Here is a 15,432-nt window from a genome sequence, read left to right on the forward strand (position 1 = left end):
GAAATTTCTGTAAATGTAAAGTCCCCCCCCCCCCCATAAGTTCTATGCTCCCTGGTCAGTAGAGAAAAGAGACCAGAAACACAGAAAAAAAAAATGCAGTTTATGTGCAGGGTTCAGTAATGGAGAAGTAACAGGGTCTTCAATCAGCCTCTTCTAGGGGGGCACGAGGAAGCTGAGAAGGGCTGGCTTCAAAGCAGAGCGGGTTTCAGGGGGAGGGATTGGCCCCTGGGCCCAGGTAGGAGGCTCGGCTCTCAGGGGCGCTGTAAATCGTTAAAGCTCCAGGAAGGCCGAGAGCTGGGCTTCCCAAAGCCGCTTGGACATCCAGCAGGAGTGGTGCCCCAAGTGTGGAGTCTTTCCCTAGGAGAATTGGACTGTGCTCAGCAGGGAGAAACAGCTCTTCCTTCTATCTTTGAGGAAGGAGAGCCTTGCCTGCCCTACCCTCTGGTCAGTTAGGATGAAACATCCATTCTTAACCTCCCTGCTTTCACCCAACAGCAAGAGGGTGGGTGGCTCTCAGAGGGCTGCCAGAACTCTGGGGATTTCCCTCCAAAACACAAACTGCCCAGCCTACCCAATCCTGGTAGCTCAGACCAGTTAGGACCTCCCCCCTCGTCCTGAGTCACCACAACTGTTACCTGGCCCTGGAGAATTTAACCCCTTGACTGCCAGCTCATTCTCACTCCTCTCTGGAACCAATGGCTGCATCTGCATAGGAAAACCCCAGGAAGCAGCTGGCCAACCAAGAGAACTGAGAAGGAGAGCTCTCTCGGGCGCTGGCTAAGGGCTTGGCTCAGCAACCCTAACCCCTGCCCTCCCCACCTTCACCTTACCAGGGACAGCTCCATGTCCAAGTCCATCAGGGTCCATTCTCGCCCTTGGTGGCTGGGGCCTAGCACCTGGGGGAAGCTCTGGGTCAGTGGTGCCTTCCCGACTACACAAACCCCACCAAGCCCCATGCCCCTGCCCTGCTGAAGGTGTACTCACATCCAGGGGCCCCGCAGGCTCCACACTTTCAGGGGGGGCCCGAAGCAGCATGGGAGGCAGAAGATTCTCTGGGCTCCGCATGCCCCTGTCCAGGCCCAGAGTTCCCCTGTGCACAGAGAACTGCTGTCGGCCTGCAGTGTTCACCCCCATTAGATTCCCAAGGATTCTGGATACATCAGGATCAAAATCTGACATCTACAAAATGGTAGGAGAGGACTCCCCACCTAGAGTATACTTAAAGAATGCCTCTGCCTCCTACCTTTGACCTGAGGTTTGGGTTATGGAGGTAGGGTCTTGGGATATATACCCTCTCTTTGCAGTTGTCAACATCAATGGTTCTTAAACTATTGTGTACTTTACAATGTTTCCATTCACCCCAATGAATTCCTTCACAATAAGTGTTCCTGGGTTCCTGAACCCTACCATAGATATGCTGATTGACCTGATGGGAATTTCTACTTTTCAGGGAACTGTGATGCAGGTACTCTTAGAGCAACTCTGGGAAATTAGTTCAGATCATAGTGCCGGACCTCCCCCTCAGCCACCAAGGAGCAGACAGGGCTGGGAAGTTAGTTAGTGGTGGTCTGTCTGGAAAAGTAGCCCACAGGGCTCACAGTCAAGAATGGACTCTTTTGCTCACCTGTCAGGTACCTCCCTGGGACCTCTTGGTTCAGGCTGTTGGGCATTCCTGGGCCCGTCAGGGCTGAAGCTCCCTTTCCCTTCCAGGATGGCCTGCACCACAGCCACAGGCAGCGGTGGGGGTGCTGTCACGCAGAAGTCACACTCGTTTGGGGCCAGGGCCAGCCCGGCCTCGCCTTCCCCCCCTGGACTGGCCGGCTCTTCTTTGAGCAGTGCCAGGCCCTTCTCCCTGCACCAGAGAAAAGCTTCAACCAGACCCTTGCACTGACTTCCCTCCATTCCCCCATAGCCATCTGGGCTGCCGGGTCATCCCCCCCAGGCTCCCCGGTGGGCAGCCCTGTCTGTCTTACCTCCTGCCACCACTGGAAGGAGAAAACCTGGTCCCATCAGGGGATGGAGAGTCTTCATGGATGTCAGAAATGATAGGGCCCCTGGCCCTGTGAGAGCTGGTGAGGCCCAAGGTGGTCTCTGGGAGGGGCTGTAAGAAGACAACTAGGCCCAGTCCTTCAAGTCACAGGAAGAGTCAGAACCCAACCAGTACCCACATGGACCAGGTCTACGGAGTAAGGTTTGAGGGGGTAGGCTCAGTCCATGTTGGGGAACCTGGGTCTTGGGCCATGGGGAGGAGAAGCTGGACTCCACCTTCTCTTCCTTTCTGGGAATGGAGGAAAAGAATAGGCTCTCCATAATCCCAGCTATGCCCTAGGGAAGGGAGGAGGAGCAAAAACCTACCGACTGGATAAAGTAGGGATCCTGAAGGAGGGCACCAGGTAGGGGGCAGGCACTGAATTTGGCTGCTGTTGGGCATGAGCTCCCCTCATCCAGCATCAGGGACCTGTGCAGGGGGGCGGGGCAGGTTCATCCCCCATGCCTCTCAGCCTGCACCTCCCTCCCTCAGGCCCCAGCAGCCAAGTCAGCAGAGCTGAGGCCTGTTGCCAGGGCATCAGTCACATGCTGGAGGCCGAAGGGGCTCCACCCAGAGATGGGGGCCCTTTGGGGGTGGAGAGGGGAGGGAGGGAGCATGGTTTCAGCCCCAGACCCTCTGCTGTTGGGATGCTTTGGAGTGAGGGGGAAGGGATTGCTGGGGGTGGTGGAATTGGGGGAGAAGGTCCTGGAACATAGGGATCTGGGAATGGGGGTACTTGGTGGTAGAGCTGGGGAGAGAGGGGGAAAGCCCTGGAGGTGGGCCCTTGGGGACATTGCCATGGAGTGAAGAAAAACGGTATTGCAGGGAAGAAGAATGAGGATTCCCAGTGAGGGGTCTACTGGAGGAGATGGAGTTCAGGCATGGAGCCTCTGACAGAGAGGCTCCTGGAAGTGAGTGTGGAAGGGGGGCATCATCCCGGACTTTCTCACTCACAGCTTTCTCTTAGCTCCTGCGTTGCTGGGCCCTGTCTGAAGTGGCCCGAAGAGGCACTGGATCAGCTAAAGAGGAAGCAAAGGGTTAATTCGTACTTCGGACCTTGCCCCAACCCAAGGCACTTCCAGGTGGATTCGCCGCCCCGGCAGAGGAGGTGGGTGTGTTTAGGAGTGGAAGAGAGAAGTGGGGTAGGGGGAGAGGAACACCTTGCCAATGACCCGGTGCTGCTGACCATGGCTCTGCCGTAAAGTCACCACCTCCCTCCATAAGATCTCGTTCTGCCTGCGGGAAGGCGTGGGGGAGGGGTGCTGAGGCACCTGAGAGTCCGCCCAGTCACCACCCCCCACAGAATGGCAGGCCTGAACCCACGACCACTCAGACGATCGTCCATCCATAGAGAATAGAGTTCCACAGTTCAGCCCATTTGTCTGGATGGAGGCACCAAGACACGAGAGAGGAAGGAGCTGTGCAGAAGAACAGCCTGGTAGCTAGTGTTCCCTCGTCCAGACTCCCCTTCCCCCCTTCCCCCCTCCTATGCCCCCTCCCCCCCCGCACTGCCTGAGCTCCCGCAGCCGCGCCTCGGTGCTCTCCTGCACTCCCCGCAAAGCCTGCACCTCGCCCAGCAGCCGGCCCAAGTCCTCGGGGCGCCAGCGGCCGTCGTCGCTGCGCAGCGCAGGCACCTGTAGGTGGGAAGCACGATCGGATCAGAGTCATCTAGAACACGGCCAGCCGTCTCAACACCTCTACCGGGGGTGCTGGTTCCTGCATGCCGTACCCACCTTGCGCCGCACGCGTTCCAGTAGTTGCTCTCGGCCGCGTACGAAGCTCGGGTGCTGGAATTCGACGTGGTCGCGCTCTGGCCTCAGCAGGCCGCCCTGCTCGATGCTCACCACCTTCCTAAAACCGTCTAGGGAGTGGGGCGTGGCGGAGTGAACTGCCCCATCCCCGCGCACCAAGTCACTCACACCCAATTCCCGTCTCGCCCTAAGGACTCACACATGTTGAGTTGCCGCACAAAGCTCGCCATGTTGCTGTGTTTGAAGTATTGGGGCAGCACTTCCTTGGCGAAGCGGCTCTGGTCGCTTACGAGGAAACTGGTCCCGCTCTGCCAAGAACGCCGCCCGCCCACCCACGGTGCGGGCGGAGACGGGACGACACAGTGAGGCGTGCCCGCCCACGGCCAGGCCCGCGCTCTGGCGCGCGCGCGCGCACGCACGCACACACACACACTCTCTCTCTCTCTCTCTCTCTCTCTCTCTCTCTCTCTCTCTCTCTCACTCCGCTGGGGACCGGCCACTCCTGGAGACATGGGACGAGGCCAGAACTGCACCAGCTATGAGGCCTAGCCTGGGGCCACCACAGTATATTCTTACCCTAGCCCAACCCAAAAATCTCTACTGGATTCTCGGAAAGGAGGAGCAAAGGCCAGAGTTTTTGGGTTCCAGCCCTGGACGGGTCCCAGACCCAAGATGTTACTTTGAGCTAGAACCAGCCCCAGCCCTTCCCTCCCTCTTCTGGTCTCTGTTTTCCGATCTGTCTGCTGGGGTGGGGTGGGAACTAACTGACCTCAAAGATCCCTCAGGCTCTAGGTCTCCAGAAGGCTCCTACCTACCCTTTCCTCGGTCCGTAGGAAGTCGCCTCACCTCCATCTCGCACACCCCCTCCAAGGTAAACTACCCGGGACAGCTGAATTGGGGGACCCACAGCCCTATCCCAGGCGGGGGTTGGGTGGCCGTGGATGTTCACTGACGTGGAAGGATCCTGGGGACCACTGGGGAAATCAAGGGGCCCCAGCCCTCACCGGGCTCCAGCGGATCAGATGGTCGGTCCCCGGGTCACCCACCAGCGCCCACAGCTTGCCGAGGAAGGCAGGCACGGGGCTGGGGCCCGGCTCCGTGGGCAGCGCTGCTGGCGCTTCCTGCATGGCGCAGTCTCGGCCCGGCTAAGCGCTCGGGCCCGGGCGCCGCGGGCTTGTCAAAGCCGCGGAAAGTGCTGCGTTTGCCGCCCGTCCCTCCCTACTCCGCCTCCGGGCGCCGGGTCAGGCGGGGGCCACGTGCGAACCCACGGGGCGGGGCTCAGGCCGCGGCCGCAGCAACAGCAGACAGAAAGGGAAGGCTGGGATCCGATGTGAGTGGAGGGTGCGGTGGGGACGGAGACCTGGGTTCGAGTGCCACCCTTTGTTCTTAGGGAGAAATCGCCCGTGCGCGGCCTGGTGTGGGCTGAAAAAGTCTAGAAGGTGATGGCCATGGCCTGGATAGAGAGGGCAGATAGAAGTGAAGGGGTGGGGGTGCGGAGAGGAGAAGCTGGCACCCTCCCGAAGAACTCTGAGACATTGTCTTTCCAAGGATGCGGAGTGCCCGGTCCCTGACCGCCGCAGCCGCAGCCGTAGCTTATCAGTACAAATGATCTCTCCTACGCCTACCTGGTGGGGTCCTCTGGCCTCTGCGGGTTCCCTGCTCTCCCTGTTCAGAGCCAGCGCCGCCTTGCACAGGACGCAGTGTCGCTGCAGGATTTTTTTATTTCACACTCTCCCCAGAGGCGCCGCCTGAGCCTGTGTCCTGTCTCCCCACCACCCCGCTCCCCATGCCAGGGACGCGGAGCTAGCGGAGCTTCCATAGGGAAGTGGGGTTGAAGGAGGGTGATCCCACTACGGAAATACACCCATGGGACTCAGGACGCAGGGGCTGGTCCCGAGGCAACAGAGTCCTGAAGGAGCGGGCTAGTAGTAGGTGCACGCCTAGGCAAATGCATCTAGCATCTCAGTGGCCACATATCTGCTGGGGAGGCGGCTAGCCATCACGCCACAAGAGTGGGCAGCCAGGGATGTGGCTCCCGGGTTAGTTTGAGTGTGTAGCTGCGCAGGCGCGGACAGTGCGCGCGGAAGGCGTGCAGCACGGAGGGTCGCACGACGCAGAAGCAGTGTACTTCGCGCAGGTCCGTACAGCGCACAGCCAGCAACTCCAGCGCGGCGTCCAACTCCGCTGAGGCAGCGGCGCGCACCTCGAGCGCGCGCAAGGTTGAGGCATAATGGCGCGCAGCAAAGCGCACCGGACCTACGGTGTCCCCAGAGAGACTGAGGCGCAGCGCAGCCACTGGCACGGCAGGCTGCAGGACCCGCGTCACGCTCTCGTCAGGCAGCGCTGGCTCCAGCTCCAGCTCCACGACCAGGCTTGGGTGGCGGCGGCGCACTGCGGCCCAGTCTTCCTCGGGCAAGGGGGGCGCGCGTACGTCCTCGGGGCACGCGCACCGTAGGGCCAAGTGAGCGAAAGGCGCGCGGTCTGGCGCCGCTAACACCTGGAGGGCGGTGCCCGACAGGCTGGCCAGGTGCAGCCCAAGGGCGCGCAGACGCGGGCAGGCCTTCAGTAGCTCTAGCACGGAGTCTGGACTCACGCTGCCCACCAGCGTACAGTTGTTTAGGAAAAGGCTTCGGAGCTCGGGACAGCCGCGTGACGCCTGCAGCACCAGTGCGTCGTCCAGTGTGAAAGGCAAGCGCCGAAGGTCGAGGTGACGCAGCGCGCAGGAGGCCCGACAGATGGCGTGCACGGCGTCCAGGATGTCGCGGCCTGCGTCGAAGAGGGGCTTTTCTCCGTGGCAATTCAGGAGCAGGCTTCGAAGCCCTGGGGTACGACCCGCCAGTGCCGTCAGCAACTCAGTGGCCGCCCTGCGGCTCGGCTCCCTCGACGGCTCAAATTCCAGCCGTAGATTGTGAACGTGGTCCAGGCAGGCGGACAGATATGGTAGCAGCGTACCTTCTCGCTCACAGTCGTAACTTGTGGTTAGAACGGTGAAGAAAAGGCATTGGCCTCGAGAGGCCTCTGCCTGTCCCTCACCCTACAGTCCCCACTCTGCCCCCTACAATACACCTCCCAGTCCTGATCATTCCTGGTTGCCCCAAAGTAGCCGCTGATTCTAGGGGGACCTCCCACCCTATCCCTTTAGAAGACTTAAGATGCGATGCGCCTGTCACTAGTTGAAACTCTGGCAGCGAGAGCCAATGATATTTTAGGAACTGGGCTTTCTCCGAGGTCTCTACAGAGGCGTGGCATGGCTTCTGAACTGTCAGGTTCCCATTCTGACTCAGCTACTCCTTACCTGAGTGACCTGTAGAAAGTGATTAAATCTCTGCCTCAATTTCTTATCTGTGCAATGGACATAATAATACTACCTATCTACCACATAAGGTTTTCGTGGGGATTAAATAAATTAATATACATAAGGCACTTAGAACACCAGTTAGTACATAATAGGTGGCCAATAAATGTTAGTAATGATTGTGCTTTTTAATATCCCTAACCCCCAACTCCATGGAGAAAGGGAGAAGGCAGGAGGGAGGCGGGGAGGAGGGAGAGGGAGGGGCCGCTCACCTGATGATCGTGTCGTGCCACACCGCGCTGCAGGTAGCAGCAGCAGCCCAGGCTCTGCAGACCCTGGAGGCAGTGGCACGGTCCCGCAGGGGCAGGTGGCGAAAGATAAGCGCCAGCACCTCCTCTGGCAGTTGCTCTCCAGGCTCTGTCATGACCGTGGGCGGGGTGGGAGCTCCGTGCTAACAGCAGTTCTTGCCTGGAGAGAGAAGGGCGTCTCTGGGCTCAAGAAAGCCAAAATGTTGAGGGGACCACCAGAACCTATGTGTAGAAATGCTTGTGGCCCAGGAATTGCTACATAATTTGCAGAACCCAGTGCAAAATGAAAATACAGGACTCTTTGCTGAAAATATTATTAATAATCTCAAGACAGTGACAGCAGAGCATTTGACCAAGGTGTTAAACTAAGCATGAGACCCTGTGCCTCTCACTGAACAGGCCTCAGAACCATGAGGTTGGCCCTGGATGCTTAAAGATTCTTTCACACTACATCCTCACTTGTTGAACAAATCTACATTTTATGCTATACCAGAAGAAATACAGCTACGACCTATGTGCGAAGTTGATAAAGCCGAACATGTAGATTTGGAAAATGCTATCGGGTCTTTCTCCTAGTTACTAAGGTTTACCCTGGGGAAGGTGGAGAGCTGCACTGTACATGACTTGGGACAAATCGTCCTTCCCTCCCTGCCCACCCCCTCCCCAGCTCAAAGAGCTCGTCTGGCCTCTAACTGCCTCCCCATACACACACTCCCCATCCGGACTACCCAGACTAGTCTCCCAGACATCTTCCAGAACTGCTTCCTTCCCTGAACTCTTAAGTTCCAGGGAAGGACTGGGCCCAAGACTCGCCTCAAGGGCCCTTGAAATGAGGGCTTCTCAGATGGCAGGGGCAGTAGAATCACCCGCACACTTGTTCACAATACAGATCCCACTGCCCACATACTAAATCAGGCTCTCTGGAAAGAGTAGGACCCAGGAATCTGAATTTTGAGAAGTGCCGGTTGACTCCACCGGTCCCAATTGAGAAACCACGTCCTAGCCTTGTCAGTCACTAGAGAGTGACGATAAGGTTAATAGGGCGAAAGCATTGGAGAATACTTTTAATTGGCAGGGACCACCAGCCAATCAGGAAGCGGGGGCGCGGGTGGGGCACTGCTGAAACGGCTCTGAGTGAAGGCTCCTTCCTTTTCTCCCCTCCCTGGGGAGAAGTCCCGGGTGCTTCCTGAGAAAGGCCGGAGGGGCGGAGAAAAGCTTCGGGCTTTGAGACCTGAGGGGCCCTGGGTTCAAGTTTCAATCCTGATCCCGGAGCAGTACAGGCTCAGGTTGGGCGATTTAGGTTCAGCAGGAATTCCGCAGACCCATCCCGGAGCGCGGCCTTTGTTGGAAAGTGTGCATCCTCTTCGAAGTTGACAATTTATTTTAGAGTGCTTGAAGGTTTTCCTACACGTTTCACACCACTTGCTAGTTTTCTGTTTTCCCATATTCTCCAGGTTAACTGTCCCTGCTGCAATTTGCGCCTCGTTACCCTTAGGTCTTCAGATACCCTCGGCCAGGCTTGAACTTGGACCCACCGGCACCCCGTTCTGAGTGTCAAGGAGTAGGAGAGGTCAGAGATGATCGAGCTCAAGCCTCCAGGAGGCACTAGAAAATTATGGTGCCCAGGGGGTGCCTCTTTGTTGATCTGTTTCCTGCCTGAGAAAGCGAGGCAGCGCTCTCCCTTGGGGTCCCCTGGACGCGTAAGTGCCGCAAGTGCCCAAAGTCTCTTGCTGTGGGCAGTTCTTCCCGCCGTCTAACCCTGGGCGCCAGTGTCTTACCTGCTCAACGGACCAAGGGGGCTTTGCCCAGAGGCTGTGGACTGGCGCCTGAGGACAGTGGGAGGGAAGGAGTCACAGGGAACACGGGGGGCGGGACGCCCGGGCTGACGGGGCTGCTCCGGCTGGGGCGCCGCCCCTGCGCTCCGCGCACACCCGGAAGCAGCCTAGTCCAGTGGAGCAGGGCGGGCGTGGGAATCCGGGCTGGGCCCAGGCCGCGAGGTTAGTGCAGAGGATGGGTGGGCTTTCCCGGGTGCCGGCAGAAACAGAGGCGGATCCCGGCTCAGGAGCGTGGGTGCAGCGCGGTTGTCACCCGCTGCTGCCCGGGCCAGCTGGTGGCGGCGGCCTATTGGGGTGTTTCCTTGGCAGGCGAAAGAGAGTGTACGGACGTTGGCACTAGCGTTCCTCATCCCAGCTAGGGTCTTTCGGTGGTGGCGGGGGGCGGGTGGTCAAGTTCCTACTGGTGGGAAGGCGGGGCGGGGCTCGTTCTGACTTTGTCTGTGAGCAGAGACCTGTTCCCGCCCTAGCCAATTGCACTTGCGAAACCGCAGCACGAGGGTGGGCGCAACTGGAGGCTGGGCAGAGGGGCAGCTGAGTAGGGGGACGCGCCAGGATGGATGCAGTTCTTGAGAGGCTCTGGCCGCGGGCCTTTGCTGTCCACCCAACCGGAGGTGGAGCTGCCCCAGGACAGTTAGGCTATATTAATGGGACCCTGCGCCTGGTTGGCCTCTGGTAGTAGGGGCCTATTTTCTTTAGTTGGTACCCGCGTGTCCCTCTCAGTCTCAGCTCAGTGAAGAGTCTTCTTGACCCAGCCCGGCCCCGCCCTCAGAGAGGCGGACTGCGGGTGGATGACGCGCGCGGGGCTTCCCGAGGAGGGGCTTCTGTAGAACGACACGCAGGAAGAGGTTGCTCAGTGGATAACTCGAGCCAAGGGTCCCCGTCCTCGTCTCAATCCTATTATCTGACCCTCCAGACCTCCAGCCCAACCTGTTTGAATACTCCCATTTGTCCACTAGTGAGTGTGATAGAACATCCCCCCCTTCCTTCAGGTTTCCAGGGCCCGCCCGCCCTGACAGTCCTGATGGGCAGACTCTGGCCCCGTCCCAGACCCCCACCGCTGCAACTTCCACATTCATGAGGTCAGCACCTTCAAGTCAGGGGGCTAAGAAGACATGGAAGAAGAAACGTTTCAGGGCAGGTTCCCACACTTTCCTGCCCTCTGGGCCACTCCCCCTGGGCTCCTCACTTTTGTCACTTGTCTTGTACTGCTCTTGGTCCCACTTATCACCTATAGAGTCTTACCCCGTTTTTTTTTTTTTTTTGCTTCGAATTTATGTTGCTTTTTAATACAAAGCAAATATGTCTATTTTACATAAATTAGAATGTTGCTAAATACAATGAAAATACCCGCCCCCCAATCTCCTTCTCCACCCCCTGCAGAGGTAAATACTGCTAGCTAGCTTCCTGTTAATTTACAGACTATTGCTTTGGATAAATACACAAGTATTAATATATTTTCTACCAAAAGGTTATGGGGGAGGGAGGCTCAAAATGCATGTCCCCTGTGCTCATACTGAGGGTGGGACGGACCATCATCATGTCTGGGTGATGTTGGAGGGTCCCTGCCTGGCTAGTTACTGTCCCAGCTGTGGCTCTCAGGTTATGATCTGGGGGCAGATCTGAAATGCAACCTCTGTTTTGAGGTCAGGATTCCTACTCCCTAACCAACAAAGTCCAAGGGACCCTCTGGCACCCCCCCCCCCCCCCCTGCTGAGGCTCCCTGTTCCTCATGTAAATGGATGCCAGCTGGGGCCATCCCATCTGTTCTGCCTACAGCAAAGACATCCTGGGTGCTTACAGCTGGGGCTCAGCACCCCCTCCTAGCCCACTGTATATAAATACAGACGATCAGAGATAAAGAAGTGTGACTGTGAGGGAGGAGGTGGGGTCTTGAGCCAATGTTTCTAGGAAAAGGGTAAGATGTTGCCCCAGGGAAGGTGGGGAGGAAGAATCATGCTGCACCATCCTGCCTCATGGGAATTCCCCCCCCCCCCCCCGGTCTAGGGCTAGGGTTTGGTCAGAAGATAGATGGAGGAGATACTAGCACCAAGGGGCCCTGGCTCTGTCTGGACAAGGAGGGAATCTGTAATAGAACAATTTGAGTTGTGTAAGACAAGAGCCCAGCTCCAAGGACTTTAGAACAAAAAGGGAATGATTTAGCTCACATAACTGAGAAGTTCAGGGTGCAGCTAGAGCCAGGGGCATAGTATGGTTAGGCATGCATCTCTTCATCCCTTGGCTCTGTCTCCTTCTGTGTCAGTTTTATTCTCAGCCAGGCTCTTTCCAGGCAGTGGCAAAGGAGTCCTTATCCTTCCTTCCAGCTCAGCCCCGTGGGAAGGGAAACTAATGTCTCTTTCTTATTGGTCCAGCCAAGGTTGCAGGTTGATTCTGATTCACCTGAATCCTATACCCAACTCTGAACTAATTATTTCAGGAAGGGGAGTGGAATATGAAAATTGGCCAGGCCTATTTCTCTCGCTCACACCTGGAGCTAGGGAGTGGGGTTAGCGCCCCCAACAGGCACATGGGTAGAAGAGGGAAGGCCCCAAAGTTCAGCCAGGATTGGGGGAGGGAATCTGGGCACGTCAACACTAACAGGTATCCTTGGAAGTGAAGCCAGGAGGTATGGTAGGAATGCAGGTGAGAAAACCTAATGGGGGGGCTGTGGTCCCAAAGGGATACTCGGGGCTCAAGTTTAAGCTGAAGGCATACCAGGACATGGGTTCGGTTGGCTGTGCGGCATGGACACTGCCCAGGATAAGGATGTCTCCTATCAGCTTTGATAAGGGAGACATCCTGGCCTGAGGGTGGGGTGGGGGGTGGGGAGCAGAACTTCTCTGCCTCCACTGCAGTATAGTATCTCTCTTTTTCTGCCACTGTGACCCTGGGCTTTCTCTGAGAAGATAGTGGATGGACAGTACTCACTCCAAGTCTGGGCTGAGCTGAGCTGGGCTGGGCTGTGCAGAGACAGAAGCACAAGGGGCTGCCTGTGGGATAAACTTCCCCTTACAAGTGTGCCAGCTGGGTGGGGACAGCTGGGCCATGCAGGACTGGACACTTGTCTCCAGGGCTGGGCTGGGGTGATCTGGATGCCTGTCTGTGTCTCCAGGAGGCAAGATGGCGAGTGGGCCAAATGGGCTCGAGGAGTGGGTGGGCAGCGCATACCTGTTTGTGGAGTCCTCGCTGGATAAAGTGGTCCTGTCTGATGCCTACGCTCACCCCCAGCAGAAGGTGGCGGTGTACAGGGCTCTGCGGACTGCACTGGCAGGTGCGTGGGTGGGGGGGTACTTGAAGAGGGAGGGGAACTTGGGCCTTTGTGGGCGGGGCCAGGGGCTGAGGCCCCACCTCCTGAACTCTGTGGGCCCCTTGCTTAACCACCCTGTTAAGGAAAAGATATGATGGGGTGGGGAGGAGGCGAGAGGGGTGCTTGGTTTCATAAGTCTGTCTTCTCTGTTTATGCATGTGTGCCCTTGGGTGTAGACATGTGTCCCCGTCTCTGTGTATGATCTACCTATATGTGCACTAACGCCCCCCCACCTGCTTGATGCCCTCTACTCACCAGACCAGCCAGCTCTCTGCTTTCTACTAATCGCCCATCTCTCTCTTTTCCTCTCTCACTGCAGCACTCCTTGCCCAAGACCCCTCCCTAGTACCTACCTTTCGGGGGAGCCCCCCTTTCCCTTCTCGGGGCAGAGGCCACAGGAAGCTGAAGCCGTTTGGGGGATCCGCTTCCTTCCCGGGCAGTGGGAGCCACAGTTGGTGGAGACCGAAGACCTGAGACCTCTCCCTCCACTGTCCTGCTGGGTGCCCACCCAGAAGGCTTGGCTGCCCTGGGCATACGCCCCTCTCTGTGCTGCAAAGCCTCTCCCTATGTCCCTTTTGCCCACCCTCATTTGAGGCTTCAACGATGGGGCTGGGGTGGCACCCATTCCGTCTTACGGTGCTCCCTGTGATAGGTTCTGGCTTTCATTTTGGGTTGTTGCTGTGTGCATGCCAGTTTTGTTTCCCAGCTGGGAGCTAGGAACAGGGAGGGAGTCTGCGCGGGCTTCACCCCACTACGGTCGCTTGGAGAACGGCCCCGCATGGGGACCGCCTGTCGCCTGACTGTCCGCCTCCGCAGAGAGTGTTGGGAGTCCGGAGGTGCTGCAGATGCTCAAGATCCACCGCAGTGAACCGCAGCTGATTGTGCAGGTGCGTTTCTGCGGACGCCAGCCCTGCAGCCGCTTCCTCCGCGCTTATCGCGAGGGGGCGCTGCGCGCCGCGCTGCAAGGGTGCTTGGCAGCAGCACTCGCCCAGCATTCGGTGCCGTTGGAACTGGAGCTGCGCGCTGGCGTGGAGCGACTGGATACCTTGCTGACGGATGAAGAGCGCTGTTTGAGTTGCATCTTCGCCCAGAAGGTGCGGCTGGGCCAGGGCCAGGGCCAGGTTAGGGTGGGGCGGGGGATCCGCAGCTAACACACCTACCGACGACCCCCCACTGCCCTCCCTAGCCTGACCGGCTCCGGGACGACGAGCTCTCTGAGTTAGAGGATGCGCTCCGGAATCTGACATGCGGCTCAGGGGGCCAGGGTAGCGACGTGGAGGTCGCTCCGGTGCCCTCGCAGTCCCTGGATGCCTCTCTCTCAGACGAGAAGCCGCCGCCGCCGCCGCCGCCATCTGGCCAGACTTTTCTGTTCCAGGGTCAGCCCATAGGTGAGGCGCGCTCAGAGGCGCAGGCAGGGTCACTGGGAAGATGGAGTTTGGGGAGGAGCAAGGTCTGGGCCGGGTAGTACCTGGGTGGGAATGGAGGGTACCGCTCCTGGCTTCCCGAGCTCATTCTGCTTCCCGCTCCCCCCGCAGTGAACCGGCCGCTGAGCCTGCAGGACCAACAGACGTTCGCGCGCTCAGTAGGCCTCAAGTGGCGCAAAGTGGGGCGCTCCTTGCAGCGAGGCTGTCGTGCGCTGCGGGACCCGGCGCTCGACTCACTGGCCTATGAGTACGAGCGCGACGGGCTGTACGAGCAGGCCTTCCAGCTGCTGCGGCGCTTCGTGCAGGCCGAGGGTCGCCGCGCCACGCTGCAGCGCCTGGTAGAGGCACTAGAGGAGAACGAGCTCACCAGCCTGGCAGAGGACTTGCTGGGCCTGGCGAATCCCGATGGCGGCCTGGCCTAGGTTGGGTACCAGAGAAAGGGACGAACGGCCAGTTGTCCAGCCCAGGTTTGGAGCACTTGGATGACCCTAGAGTCCCTTCTGCTGCTACTGCTGAGCTCTGTCCATCCATGGGACTCTGAGACCACACTTATAACCCCACTTAGCCGAACTGTTGGAGCTGCTGGGCAGTGTTGATTGCCTTCTTCAAGAGTTGGGCAAGCACCCACCATGCCTACTGGGGTGCCACTGGGGATTTGGCTCCAGATACTATGACAGAGACAGAGTGCATGGGTGACCTGCTGCAGCAGTCTGCCCACCCCAAATGAAGGGCTTCTGGCCAGCCCTTACCTCTTCACTCACTGAACAGGTAACTGCTCATTAAGCACTTGCTGTGTCCTAGTTATCATCCTGGTGCTGTAAATACTGTGGTGAACAAGATACATGAAACTGCCTGGCCCCAGTTTATACTCAGTGTCGGACTGCAGATATTAAGCAACTGTAATAAAATATCACCTGTTTTTTGATGTGAAAAATAGGGGTTAGGCTTCTGGGGAGAGATAGGAGTGTGAATAGGGGAGACGGTGGGGGTTTGAGAGAATGGCAACATTCTGGGCATAGCCAGCCTCAGGTGAGGTCTTGGGGAATGTTAGAAGAGGAAGTTTGGAATGGCTGCATCTAGGGGTGGGTGGGTTTGTAGAGAGACCAGACCAGTTGGTAAGTATGGGAAGCAGGGGCGCCTGGGTGGCGCAGTCGGTTAAGCGTCCGGCTTCAGCCAGGTCACGATCTCGCGGTCTGTGAGTTCGAGCCCCGCGTCAGGCTCTGGGCTGATGGCTCAGAGCCTGGAGCCTGTTTCCGATTCTATGTCTCCCTCTCTCTCTACCCCTCCCCCATTCATGCTCTGTCTCTCTCTGTCCCAAAAATAAATAAACGTTGAAAAAAAAATTAGAAAAAAAAAAGTATGGGAAGCAGATAGCTTGGGGACTGGTGAGCCATTTTATAGAGTTTGGATTTTATACTGAGGCCAGTGAGAACCATTTAGAGGGTTTGGGGAGTTAAGGTTGGGAGGCTGGTGAGGAGGGAGATGG

General features: G+C 57.9%; 3 protein-coding genes across 11 annotated transcripts; 1 reads left to right on the forward strand and 2 right to left on the reverse strand.

Annotated features, from left to right (window-relative positions):
• Window positions 1-79: 79 nt before the first annotated feature.
• On the reverse strand, window positions 80-5,742 carry HSF4 (heat shock transcription factor 4). 4 transcript variants are annotated; one of them, XM_086689208.1, is made up of 14 exons: window positions 5,406-5,742; window positions 4,785-5,233; window positions 3,980-4,088; window positions 3,763-3,890; window positions 3,539-3,663; window positions 3,190-3,265; window positions 2,984-3,048; window positions 2,356-2,458; window positions 1,974-2,101; window positions 1,625-1,852; window positions 985-1,090; window positions 831-896; window positions 636-705; window positions 80-357 (listed from the first exon to the last, which is right to left on the reverse strand). In XM_086689208.1, the coding sequence occupies exons 2-14, from the start codon at window positions 4,905-4,907 to the stop codon at window positions 206-208; spliced, it is 1,479 nt and encodes a 492-aa protein (XP_086545334.1). In that variant the 5' UTR covers window positions 4,908-5,233; window positions 5,406-5,742; the 3' UTR covers window positions 80-205. The 4 variants fall into 4 exon arrangements, 3 of the variants coding, with proteins under 3 accessions (XP_086545334.1, XP_086545332.1, XP_086545335.1); XM_086689206.1 differs by having other exon boundaries at window positions 985-1,150; XM_086689209.1 differs by lacking the exon at window positions 4,785-5,233 and having other exon boundaries at window positions 985-1,150.
• FBXL8 (F-box and leucine rich repeat protein 8) lies at window positions 5,486-9,435 on the reverse strand. Of its 3 annotated transcripts, none has more exons than XM_025920821.2 (3): window positions 9,162-9,435; window positions 7,348-7,543; window positions 5,486-6,752 (listed from the first exon to the last, which is right to left on the reverse strand). In XM_025920821.2, the coding sequence occupies exons 2-3, from the start codon at window positions 7,497-7,499 to the stop codon at window positions 5,780-5,782; spliced, it is 1,125 nt and encodes a 374-aa protein (XP_025776606.1). In that variant the 5' UTR covers window positions 7,500-7,543; window positions 9,162-9,435; the 3' UTR covers window positions 5,486-5,779. The 3 variants fall into 3 exon arrangements, with proteins under 3 accessions (XP_025776606.1, XP_086545348.1, XP_086545347.1); XM_086689222.1 differs by lacking the exon at window positions 9,162-9,435 and adding an exon at window positions 8,615-9,154; XM_086689221.1 differs by lacking the exon at window positions 9,162-9,435 and adding an exon at window positions 8,446-9,154.
• Window positions 9,297-14,865, forward strand: TRADD (TNFRSF1A associated via death domain). Of its 4 annotated transcripts, XM_086689226.1 has the most exons (6): window positions 9,337-9,380; window positions 10,208-10,297; window positions 12,328-12,486; window positions 13,339-13,616; window positions 13,709-13,910; window positions 14,058-14,865. In XM_086689226.1, exons 3-6 carry the CDS (start codon window positions 12,336-12,338, stop codon window positions 14,366-14,368), a joined length of 942 nt encoding a protein of 313 aa, XP_086545352.1. In that variant the 5' UTR covers window positions 9,337-9,380; window positions 10,208-10,297; window positions 12,328-12,335; the 3' UTR covers window positions 14,369-14,865. The 4 variants fall into 4 exon arrangements, with proteins under 4 accessions (XP_086545350.1, XP_086545352.1, XP_086545351.1 ...); XM_086689224.1 differs by lacking the exon at window positions 10,208-10,297 and having other exon boundaries at window positions 9,297-9,380; XM_086689225.1 differs by lacking the exon at window positions 9,337-9,380 and having other exon boundaries at window positions 9,513-10,297.
• Window positions 14,866-15,432: the final 567 nt, after the last annotated feature.

The sequence above is a fragment of the Puma concolor genome, chromosome E2 (assembly GCF_028749965.1).
Source record: "Puma concolor isolate L17-30 chromosome E2, mPumCon1.1.hap2, whole genome shotgun sequence".
In the NCBI taxonomy this organism is placed as follows: domain Eukaryota; kingdom Metazoa; phylum Chordata; class Mammalia; order Carnivora; family Felidae; genus Puma; species Puma concolor.

What these genes read in the sequence shown, in the direction of transcription:
- TRADD (XM_086689224.1), top strand. Translation starts at nt 12,336, where the DNA reads ATGGCGAGTGGGCCAAATGGGCTCGAGGAGTGGGTGGGCAGCGCATAC. An exon ending in TCTGCGGACTGCACTGGCAG is followed by an intron (nt 12,487 to 13,338) that starts GTGCGTGGGTGG and finishes CCGCCTCCGCAG; the next exon opens with AGAGTGTTGGGAGTCCGGAG. An exon ending in GTTCCAGGGTCAGCCCATAG is followed by an intron (nt 13,911 to 14,057) that starts GTGAGGCGCGCT and finishes CTCCCCCCGCAG; the next exon opens with TGAACCGGCCGCTGAGCCTG.
- HSF4 (XM_086689206.1), bottom strand. Translation starts at nt 4,907, where the DNA reads ATGCAGGAAGCGCCAGCAGCGCTGCCCACGGAGCCGGGCCCCAGCCCC. An exon ending in TGTGCGGCAACTCAACATGT is followed by an intron (nt 3,891 to 3,979) that starts GTGAGTCCTTAG and finishes CCCACTCCCTAG; the next exon opens with ACGGTTTTAGGAAGGTGGTG. An exon ending in GCAGGAGCTAAGAGAAAGCT is followed by an intron (nt 2,459 to 2,983) that starts GTGAGTGAGAAA and finishes CCCCCTGCACAG; the next exon opens with GTCCCTGATGCTGGATGAGG.
- FBXL8 (XM_025920821.2), bottom strand. Translation starts at nt 7,499, where the DNA reads ATGACAGAGCCTGGAGAGCAACTGCCAGAGGAGGTGCTGGCGCTTATC. An exon ending in TGGCACGACACGATCATCAG is followed by an intron (nt 6,753 to 7,347) that starts GTGAGCGGCCCC and finishes TCTAACCACAAG; the next exon opens with TTACGACTGTGAGCGAGAAG.